Below are 11,467 nucleotides of genomic sequence, written 5' to 3'. Positions count from 1 at the left end.
TTCTCTTCCAGGTTTCCAAAATGCCTTTCCAGGCTAGAACCCAGGCTGTGATCTGCTGGCCGGACACAACATTTGGTGTTGTGTCCGGCCAGCAGTGCCGGTCAAGTAGTGCTACTCCCTAATGACCAAGCATTCAAATATAGGGCCCTCTGGGGCCGTTCCTATTCAAACCACCATCCCATGCTCAGGTGTCATGGCTCCTTCACTGCCCTTGCAGTATTTTCAAGGTTTACAGAAGGAAACAGAAAAGTAAAGTATTCCAGATGTAGGTGATAAGGGCTGCATTGTACTGGGGAGGTAAACACAGCACAAAAAATGGTCAGGTGACCAGTTTTAACTGAGTAAAGGTGTCCAGATGTTCCCAGAACTTGAGACACAAAGTCAGGAGAAGTCAAGGTCACTCTCCCCAACACAGCAAACTAGTTCAAGGCCAGTCTGGGCTACACAAAACCCAAAACAGTAGCCTCCACTGCTAGCCAAGTGAGCCAAGTGATCAATACGAAGCTAGGGCTATATGCGACTCGCATTCATTTATGCCAGCATTCGCTGGTACCCAGGCTGTGAGGGGTTTCATCCAGAACAGCTATATGGAGCCTAAGAAGGCACACCCCATCCTGCCCACTCTAATCTGAGAATGCTCAGAGGTGCAGCCCAAGCTCTGGGTCCACTACACTTTTGACCAAGGGAAAATTGTGTCTCTGAACAGTCTGAGTGCTGATGAGGTAGCCAGAGCCCTAGAGGATGTGTTAAGTGGCAAAGCCTGAAGTGTCCTCCTGGAAGACTGTGGGCAAGAGCCCAGAGCCTGGGTGTACAGGCTGAAGACAGTGGGGAGTGTGCTCTTCTGGTCCTGGGAAGCTTCTGCTGGGCACTGTTGCTTCAGAAAATCAACAGGAAGAGCTGACCGCTTCTGGAGTAGACTGCAGTGTCCTGTGTGGTTCCTTTTCCCTCCGCCAGCCCCCAGGTTTCCTCCTCGGTACCTCATTATATTTGCAGACATGATCATTGACGGGAACAGAGTGAGGTGGTTAGGCCCCAACTGGCCCGACTGGCATCCTTGTAAGAGGAGATGGTGTGTGAAGAACAATACCGAGGGAGGTTGACCTCTGACCTCCACAAGATGCACATTTATGAGTGGAGAGAGAGTGGGGGGGGGGAAGAGCAAAGATTGGCTCAGGGATTCTGGTAGAAAAGGTGAAGACTTCAACCCATTCTCTTAAGTGGATAGAACCCATTTTGATAGCCAGAAGAAAGGAGCCAACACTGAGTCTGACTCTCCCATATGAACCAAGGTGGGCCTTTTTTTATATACCTATCTATACACACAAAGAAGGAATATGAGGGTTAGAGATGATCGCGTGTGCTTCCACCAAGACAAAGATGACGGGACTGTCTCGAGGCCAGGTGGGCACACCGCAGAGAGCGAGGCTGTAGGCCTAGGGTGATGCAGCCTAAGGGAGGTGCTGAACGGGGCTCTGAGCAGCTCGCCGGCTGCCCTCAGTTCACAGGAAACAGAGTCAACAGAGCTATGAAGTGGCAAAGTTCTCCAGGTCCAGGCCCAGGATGTGCCACTCTGGACACAGCTTCCCTGTCATATGAACACAACAAGGCAACAGCAGAGACAGATGCTCAGATCAAAAGGGATTGACTGAAAAGTAATCCTGGGGAATGCCTGGATCAGTTCTGGCTAGAACACTTCTGAGACTGATTCGGAGAACAAAACAGCTTAGTCAGGGTCCCAAAAACAATACAAACCTTAGGACCATCAGAACAGGTGTGTGTGTGTGTGTGTGTGTGTGTGTGTGTGTGTGCGTGCAAAGGGATTGAGCAGAATAACTCATAGGGACTATCACATATAGCCACTGCAATGTTTTAAATAGAAAGAAACTACCCCCAGGTGACATCTGCCATTTTAGAAACTAAGTTGAAACCACCATTCTGAAGCTATTTCTTCCAGCTTGAAATATCCCCTCCCAGGGGATACAGGTGGGGCGCTCAAAAGACAGAAGCAAACACACAAGGCACAGGAAGTAAACAAAACTCAAAACTAAAACTCCTCAATCTCAGAATGCTGAAACGTAATGTGCACAAGGTCTTGGCTGTCTGCCGAGGTTATGTGGAAGCTACTACTCAGGCACAGCAGAGAGCAGCCTGCCAGCCATCGGGACGCAGCTCTCAGGAGAGCTACCATGCTGCCCAGGACACAGGCTGAGTCCCCCATGCTCCTGTAAGCGCAGGGGTTCACTAGGACTTAGGTGGAATCTGCTCTCTGATCTCCTGACAGTGCCCCATTAAGGACATCCAGAGAGTTGTTCATGTCTCCCTAGGAAAAGTCACACGGCTGCAAAGAAAGACAGAAGGAAGGGAGGGAAGGAAAGGGAGGAGAGAGGGAAGAATGCTACACCCACTCCAGTAGTGACACGCGCGACAGGCTCCCAAAACCTGGGCGCTATCCCAAGGTGAAAAGTTCATGGAAACTTAGTCTCCTGGAACCATGGCATCCTGTGTAACGAATGCTCCAATGTCCTTGCTTTAGTTGGTAAATGGATCTGTGTGCTAATGAAAGAAAATAAAACTTGAGACCTGTGATTCATGTAATTTATGTCAAATAGCCCAAAGAGTTGTTTGTGAGCTTTGAAACCTGGGGCTGAGAACATAGCAGAACAGGCCAGGACACACCCAGGCAGACATTCCTGAGGCTGCTTGGCCATAAAGGTAAAGAGAATGACATGTCTGGACTGGCCTGGCACCTCCCTATCTCCTGCCCTTCTGACCTAAGTAAAATGTTATCTGCATGTACAGTCTGCTGATGTTTAAATGAACCAATCATGTGAAACCGCGCCAATTCCTCCCCAGCCCCTTTTCTATAAAAACCCCTAGCTTCCAAGCCTTGTGGTTGAATCCACTGTCTCCTGCGTCAGATACATTTTGACCCAGAGCTCCACCATTAAAACTACCTCATGTTTTTACATCAAGGCGTTCTGTTCTATTTGTGATTCTTGGGTGCACGCAGAATCGGGAATTGAGTGGGGGTTTCCCCATTAGGTTCTTTTACTTTCCCTTAACATTGCTTTATTATAAGTGCCTCTATTTGACATATAGCTAAGTTAGATTCTAGGCAGTCCTTGATCAGACCCTGGGCATGGATAGCTAAGTCACTGCCCTACACAAGAATTTACCATTATCTAGGAAGAAGGAAGTTTGTGACCTAAGGAGGAACCAGAGTAGATACTTAGAACTATAGATAGCTGAGTTACACCCACACACAAGTATTTACAATGGCCTAGGGGGAAGGTGGACTATACAATAGACTAGAGTAGGAACTATAGCAAGGGCACGAAGCCCTTGCCCCTGGCTTCTAAGATTAAGTGGACCTTAGGTGGGGCTACTTTTGATTTCCAGTTGGTTCCTGCCAGTTCTTCCCTGTTTGCATTCCTCTGTTTTGTGTAAGAATCCAGTAACCTCATTGTACCTGGCCACTGTGTCACCTAACTTCTCTATTTTTTTCTGTATAAAAAGTTTGATGCTCAATTTGACAAAATACATTCAGAACCAGCACACGTGCCTGCGTCTGTCTGTCAAGTCTCGCTGACTCTACGTCCATCTGTTTGAGACCTTGATTCCCAGGGATTGAGGGGGGCTGACTGGGCCCAGTCTGAGGCAGAAGAGGAGAAGGGAGGGAGAGAGGGGGATGTTTCTGAAGTATACCCTGAAGCATGCTGTGACAGGTACTTACCAGACAGGGCATGCTCTCTAGCACACTCAGGATCTCAGGGTCACTCAGCGCATTGTGGGAGAGGTCGAGGACACAGAGTCGCAGACACTCCCTGAGGTGCTCAATGTCAGCCACTGTCTCCAGGCGGTTGTGGGCCATTTGCAGTGTGTTCAGGACAGGGAGGCAGGCTGGAGGGGAGGCAGCACAAGTGAGCATGTGTGCCACACTCTGTGCCACACGCGCTCCTGGCCCAGCCCCCACTCTAGACTCTCAGCTGGGATGTGGTGCAGCCCGGGCTGCCAGGCTTACAGAGGTTCTCAATGGTCTTGATGTAGTTGTTGCTCAGGTTGAGGGCGTCCAGCTTCTGAAGGGGCTCCAGGTTCTCGATCTTGTGCAACAGGTTCACTTGCAGGAAGAGGCAGCGCAGCTCGCTCTGGGCCTGCAGATTCTCAATCCTTTGGATGCCATTGCACTCCAGCCAGAGGCAGCGCAGGCCCGTGTATTCCTCCAGGTTCTCAATGCGGTCAAAGCCTGGTGGGGAGGGGCTGTGAGGCTCCAGTGTGCTCAGAGGAGCCTGGACACTGCGGGCTTTGCCTGTTGGCTCTCTGCAAATTCTGATGTGGACAGACATTCCCTCCAGGGGGATAAGAGAAGGAGCCTTGTGTGTGTGTGTGTGTCTGTATGAGGAGTTTATGAGGGTGGGATCTGCACAATGAGATTAGTACCCTTTTAGAGATAGACTGCCTGGCATTGTGGCACACATCAGTGATCTCAGCTCCCTAGAGGCTATGTCAAGAAGATCCCAAGTTCAAGACCACCTTGGGCTATAGACTGAGGTCACAGACAGAAGTCTCCATCTGTGAACTTAGAAGCAGCCCTCAGGAGACACTGAATTTGCTGCCACCTCAGTCTTGGAATTGAGAGATTAAGAAACCCACATCCCCCTTTGATCCCAGCACTTGGGAGGCAGAGGCAAAAAAAAAAAAAAAGAAAGAAACCAACCCACATCCCCACATCTCTTTCCTCCCTCTCTCTCTCTCTCTCTTGGTTTTCCAAGACAGGGTTTCTCTGTGTAGTCCTGGCTGTCCTGTAACTCACTGTGTAGACCAGGCTGGCCTTGAACTCAGAAATCTTCCTGCCTCTGCCTCCCAAGTACTGGGATTAAAGGTGTGCGCCACCACTGCCTGGCTTCTTTTTTGTTTTTCTAAGATGCTTTTTGTTTTAGTTTTTTGAGTCTGGGTCTCTCTGTGTTGGTGGTTCTAAAGCTTCCTAATGCTGAGTCCTCTAACACAGTTCCTCATGGTGTGATGGTCTCCCAACCATAAAAATATTTTCATTGCTACTCCATAAGTATAATCTTGCCACTGTTATGAGTTGTAATTTAAACACCTGTGTTTTCCAATGGTCATAGTCTGCCTCTGTGAAAGGGTCGCTCGACACGCCCAAAAGGATTGAGAACCATTGCTGGATGTAGTCCTGGCTATTCTGGAACTTGCTATGAAGACCAGACTGGACTAGAACTGGAACTACCTGACTGCCTCTGCCTCCCAAGTGCGGAATTAAAGGTGTGTGCCAGCATGCCTAGCTAGTAACAGCTTTCTTTGCAACGCCACCCTCCCTTGTTTTTTACTTCTAGCATGGGGGATTGAACCTCAGGCCCCACACCCGGTATGAAGCACATCCAAGCCCTCTTAGGTCACTGCTGAGCTGGCCTTTGTGCCTCTGTGTGTCTGTTTCCTGTCCTCTGACATTGGTCTCTCTCTCTCTCTGGCCCACCTTCCAGTTCTTGACCCAGTTCCTCACGAGGAAAAGCCCCTTTGCTCCCTCAGCGCCTCAACCAGCTGTCTCAAGACAGCCTCTCTCTCGTTCTTGCCATCTACAAGCAGAAGCTGGGGTCCCCATGACATCCTTATCACTAAGTCCCATTGTTAATCTTTTCTCTCCTTGACCTCGCAAAGGCCTCCCACCTGTTTTGTTTTGTTTTGTTTTTCCATTCTGACCTTGCATCAACCCCCCAACCTTATCACAGGCCTTTGTGTTGATACAAGAAGAGGGTGACCCTGAGACAACAGATAAGGTAGAAGCCTGGCATATGTATGTCACTTCTGGTACTGGGGCCCCTATCCCCATCTTGTTCTTTCTCTTGGCAGCTTGCACTATGTAGAGCCAGCAGCCAGTGAGAGGTTTACATGGTGGGGAACTGAGGCTGTGGCCCACAGCCACTTTCCAGCCTCAGCCCAGGGCTCAGGTAATTGAGGGCACTTGGCAATTCCACCATACCTCAAGAGGCTCTCCGAGCCACAACTACCCAGCAAATGACACACATATTGCCATTGTTCTCCAGAACCTATGTGAGACAATGTATTGGAAGTTGCTGAGTTTCAGGGTGATTTATTAACTAGTGACTTGTAACTGAGGTAGACACCTCTCCTCCCAGTTCCCTTCTTAGTCTAAATCCACTTCAGCCTGTCATGCTGGCTCCTCCTTCCCCCTCTCCCTTAGTCCCTGCCTCTCCCCACCCCCACCCCCCAGGATCTGTTGTTGTAACCACTGCCATGCTCAGATGCCAGGTGGAGAATTTCAGAGGGGGTGGAAGTAAGGAGACAGGTGGGGCGTCCTTCCAAACTCTCAGGCCTGTGTACTCTGAGCCTGTTGTGTTTCCCCGCACAGCATCCTCCTCCCTACAGCTGCCCTCTTGTGCCTGTGCCACCTTACAGGACTCTTAAACCATCTCTGCCACCTCCACCTCTGGATTCCCAGCACTGTGAAAGTCCCATACATGGAAGGCTCTAAGGAAAGACTTCCTAAATAAATACACAGATAAATAGATGATAAGAACAGGTCAGCTACTTCACTCTTGGCCCCAACAGAGGGCTGGAGATTCAGGTCATCAACTGGTCAGAATGGTGCTGGCCATGAATCTGAGCTCAGATGCAGATGTGGGGCTGGACATCAAGCCCAAGTCCCCAGGATGCCATTCTCAATACCTCAGTATCTCAGGATGCATTAGGAGAGGACCAAAGACCCTCATCCCCTGTCTTCCACCCTAATTTTCTGTCCTTCCCAACACACCTGTCGCAAGCCCATGGTTCACAACTGCCCCTACTGCTATAAAAGGAATGCTCAGTCCTGAGGCAGCTGTGCTGACTGGAGCCTGAACTGCCAGCACTCAGGAGACTGAGGCAGGAAGGCCACAAGTTCAAGGCTAGCACGGCCTGTATAACAAGCTACTACTTGCGGGGGGGGGGGGGGGGGGGGGGTGGTGAGGAATTGAGAAATATTGTGATTAAATCAATTAGTTATGTGTCTGGTGGAACCGGCTTACAATCCCTGCTACTTAGTTGAGTGAGGCAGGAGGATTGAAAGTTCAAGATTCCTCTGGGCTACAAAGTGAGTTCAAGGCCAGCCAGGGCAATTTGGTGAGCCTTGTTTCAAAATAAAATGGGGAAGGCGGGCTAACTGAGGTTGTATCTCGGTGGCAGTGTGCCTGCTTAGCATGTTTGAGGTCTCTATTTTGCAAGGAAGGAAAAAAAACCCAAGCAACCAAAGAAGGCAGGCCAGCTCCATTGTACTCAGAAGGCCCTTTAGGAACTCAGTCAAGACCGAGCTCCACTTGCATAGTGTCTGAGCACGAAGATGACCTCTGCAAGCCACGCTCTCCCGACCTCCCTTTTCTGCAGGATGCTGGCTACAGACTCGCCTGGGACTCACCCTTAAAGTGCAAATACAGGGTGTCGTTCAGGGCGGGGGTGACGTACAGCTTGTGCTGCTTGCACAGCTTTTGAAGGAACTGTTTCGTCATCCTGTTGAAAAGCAAAACACAAGACGCTCACTTCAGCTTGTTGTCTGTGAAAAAAATAGTTAAGGGTTTGTATTTGGCTCGGTTTAGTTTGGAGACAGGGTCTCACTCAGTAGGCCAGGTCAGCTGGGAACTCAGTAGGTAACCCAGGCTGGCCTCAAGCTTGTGGCTCTCCTGCCTGCGCCACCGCTGGGATTGCTGTTGTGAGCCATGGCACCCGCTCGGGCTCTTTTCTCCATCCATTCTGTCTAAAGTTCTCAATCTGAAGCCTCACATCGGGTTCTCCTCGTCCTCCTTTCTCCATTGGTCTGTTTGTGTGTGTTCATGGGTATGCAAGGTCACACAGAGGTCAGAGGTGTGACACCAGCTGTCTTTTCTATCATATCTGCCATAGCTTTTGAACTATGAACTCTCTCTCTCATTGAACTTGGAGACTACTGATTCGGGTAGACTGGCTGGTAAGTGAGCCCCAGGGCCACCACCGCCCGGCTCCCCAGTTCTCTCTTACAGATGTAGAGAGGTAACTGGGTGTTTGCATGGGCCCTGGGGTCCTGATTTAAGTTCTCATCCACACTATCTCAGCATCATCTCCTCCCTTATTTTTTATACCTCTTAGGACTTTACCCAAAATTGTTGCTTTCAGCATTTAAAAAACCCTGCGCTGTCTGGCCTAATAAAAACACTTTGGCCGGGCGTGGTGGCACACGCCTTTAATCCCAGCACTTGGGAGGCAGAGGCAGGCGGATTTCTGAGTTCGAGGCCAGCCTGGTCTACAAAGTGAGTNCCAGGACAGCCAGTACTACACAGAGAAACCCTGTCTCGAAAAACCAAAAAAAAAAAAAAACCCAAAAACAACAACAACAACAACAGCAAAACACTTTGACCAGTGTCATCAACAAGACAGGTGTGAGCCAGGCATGTTACCTGCACCTTTGTTCATTTGTTTGCTTCTCTGTCTGTTTTTAATCTGCACTGGTGCTTTGCTTGCATGCACATTTGTGTGAGGGTGTTGGATCCCCTGGGACTGGAGTACAAACAGTTGTGAGATGCCATGTGGATGCTGGGAATTGAACCAGGGTCCTCTGGAAGAGCAGGCAGGACTCTTAATCGCTGAGCCATGTCTTCAGCCCCCGTAGCGCACAATTGTAATGCCAACACGCAGGAGACTGAGGCAGGAGGTTCACGAGGTTGAAGTCCAGCCTGGGCTACAGAGTGAGAACCCTGTCTCAATGCAGGAGCAGGGGAGATAACAAGATGGCCCAGTGGGTCAAATCAAAGCCTGAAGAGCGGAGCTTGGTCTCTGGACCCTGCAGACTGCCTCTTGACTTGCGTATGAGTGCCATGGTGCGTGTCTGCACTCCTTTTCATATTCTCCCCTGACACCAATGATGAGTTCATCTTTTCCCCCAAAAAGAACTAGGGTCCACCTGGAGATATGATAAGATGGCTCAGTGTTTAAAAGTGTTTGCAGCTCTTGCAGAGGACATGAGACAAGTTCCCAGTGCCCACTTGAGGCAGCTCACACCTAGCTCTAGGGATCCCAGCACTTTCTTTTGGCCTCCATGGCTACCTGTGCACACATGCACCCACATAAGTAAATACGAATGACACCTCCTCCTCCTTCTCTTTCTATTAAGGAGCTGCTGCTGTTTCTCTCCTGCTCTGGTAGTAACTGGGCAGGCTCCTTAGACGCCGTCTGTGCAAGGGGCTAAGTGGCTATTACTGCGTGCCTTCCGAGATGTCCTGCACAACACACACCTGGGGCCCCGATCGTCTCTGTCATCTCTCGAGTGGGTGCAGAGGCCCTCTGACCCGTTGTCGCCGCTTGGTTGCTGCTGACTTGGGCAAGATGTTGTGCAAGGACCCACACATGTTTCCTTGGTCTCACTAATTTCTGTAAAGTTAAAAAAAAAAGTGTCAATTTGTAAAGATCAGAAAAATTCAAGGACAGGTGTGGTAACCCCAGAACCCAGGAAACCGAGGAAGGAGAATCTGCTCCTTGTTGGGCTTGGGGTTTGAGGTCAGCCTGGGCTACAGAGTGAGACACCAAAGCAAAGCCAAAAAAACAAACTCGGGTCGTCATGCTTTTGATTTTTGTAAATGGGAACCTGTGCTTTTTGTGGGACGCGTCTTTGTACCCACGTATGTCCCTGAGAGCGATCCCTGCTGATGGATAAAGCTGCCGGTGCGTTGTTCACAAGGCAGAAGAAGAGCTCTTTGTGCTCTGCAAACAATCCCTTAAAGAGAGTCGCATTGCCAACAGATTCCTGCGGTTACAAACAACACAGAGTCTCTGCCCACAGTTTTATGTTCTCCTGTGCAGTTTTTATAGAGGATCAGCCTAAAGCTGCCGTTTACAAAGTCACTAAGAAAGCTACTGTAAAATTGCTATACAGGGTGATGGGGAGATAGATAGCTTATTCATTAACAGTGCTTGTTACTCTCCCAGAAACAGAGAATTTAGTTCTCAGCACCTACAAGGCAGCTCACAACTGCCTGTAACTCCACTGCCAGGCGATCTGATGCTCTATTCTGGCCTCCTTGGGCACCGACACACGTCAGAAACCAGACCCTCAGAAAACAGGAAGATAAGTAGAGTTGTACTTAAATCTAATTCTAGTTTAGATGTTTCTGTTAAAATCTGCTCAATAGAACAGGCGTTCATCAAGCCTGTTTCTCTCTCTCTCTCTTTCTAAAAAGATTTATTTTATTTATATGAGTACATTGTAGCTGTCTTCAGACACACCAGAAGAGGCCAGGGATCTTATTATAGATGGTTGTGAGCCACCTTGTGGTTGCTGGGAATTGAACTCAGGACGTTTGGAAGAGCAGTCAGTGCTCTTAACTGCTGAGCCAACTTTCCAACCCCCAAGCCCATTTCTCTTACCAGGGACAGCAGAAGGGCAGTTCTGGGACAGGACAAGATCTCTGTCTCTCCCCACTTTGGTTCAGAGATAACTGTGATGCAGTTTGCTGTGTAAATCTCCCCCCTCCCCTTTGCCAAGTGTGAGCACCTACAGTTTCCACTCCTGTAAACACGTTTAATTGCTCAAAGTGTAACTTAGGGTTGGCAACATAAAAACAACTCACTGATAAAAGCACACACAAGAACAGGGTGTGATCAGTTTGATCAGCTCAAACCTGTGTAAAAGAAGCAAGCTTTGTTCTGGGCTGGTCTCTCCTTGGATGTTAGAACCCTATGCACACTATTATGAAAGACATTTTCCAGGGGCTGGAGAGATGGCTCAGCAGGTAAGAGCACTGACTGCTCTACAGAAGGTTCCGAGAGTTCAAGTCCCAGCAACCACATGGTTGAGCTTAACCTCTGCATTTATGTACTTCTGAGATTCAAACTCAGGTCTGGAGGATTGTGTTACAAGCACTTTTACCCTGCAAGGCGCCTCTAGAAGCCTTAGATAAATGTAACGTCAAGAGCTGATGAACTCTCTGTACTTGTGGTTTGTTGGATGACGCTGAACACTGTTTGGGAACTGTGTCTTACACTCATTGCAAACAATTCCCAGCCACAGGAAGGTACCTAATAAATTATCATGGAATAAATTATGGGTCTTCTATATGTACTTGATTGATCATATCAATAAAGGTGCTGTTCTTGTAGCTGTATGGATGGGTATGTGTGAGGGGTGCTGGTTGTCCCCAGCTGAGTGAATGGGCATGTGTGAGGGACACGAGCCCTCGTCCCCTTGGCTCCCCGGCGCTAAGGCACCTTCTTTGCGGATCCCTGGCCCCGCGTCGCCGTGATCGCCTGCCGACTCCTCCAGACTGGGCTCCGCCACGCTGTCCACAGGCGGCTCAGAGACTTCGGGGTGCATGCTCGCTCCTGGCCCGACCACTCAGCCCTAGTACTCTACGGTCCGCGTCGTTGGCTGTCCAACGCTTTCCCGGTCGCCGCGGCAACCAGTGCGCACGCGCAGTCGGCTACGCCGCCGAGGGCG

The 11,467-nt window shown here is 49.6% G+C and overlaps 1 protein-coding gene across 1 annotated transcript in view; it reads right to left on the bottom strand.

The window, feature by feature from the left end:
* Dnaaf1 (dynein axonemal assembly factor 1) overlaps positions 1 to 11,466 on the bottom strand; it is a 26,304-nt gene extending 14,838 nt beyond the window's left edge. Inside the window, exons 1-5 of the mRNA XM_021169451.1 lie at positions 11,239 to 11,466; positions 9,270 to 9,405; positions 7,424 to 7,515; positions 4,022 to 4,243; positions 3,734 to 3,900 (exon numbers count right to left, since the gene is read on the bottom strand). Of these exons, the coding sequence (XP_021025110.1) occupies positions 3,734 to 3,900; positions 4,022 to 4,243; positions 7,424 to 7,515; positions 9,270 to 9,405; positions 11,239 to 11,344 (723 nt within the window). The 5' untranslated portion in view covers positions 11,345 to 11,466. The remainder of the gene's footprint in view (positions 1 to 3,733; positions 3,901 to 4,021; positions 4,244 to 7,423; positions 7,516 to 9,269; positions 9,406 to 11,238) is intronic.
* Position 11,467: the final 1 nt, after the last annotated feature.

This window comes from Mus caroli, chromosome 8 (genome assembly GCF_900094665.2).
Source record: "Mus caroli chromosome 8, CAROLI_EIJ_v1.1, whole genome shotgun sequence".
Lineage (NCBI taxonomy): Eukaryota > Metazoa > Chordata > Mammalia > Rodentia > Muridae > Mus > Mus caroli.
This window is presented reverse-complemented; position numbering and strand designations above follow the sequence as displayed.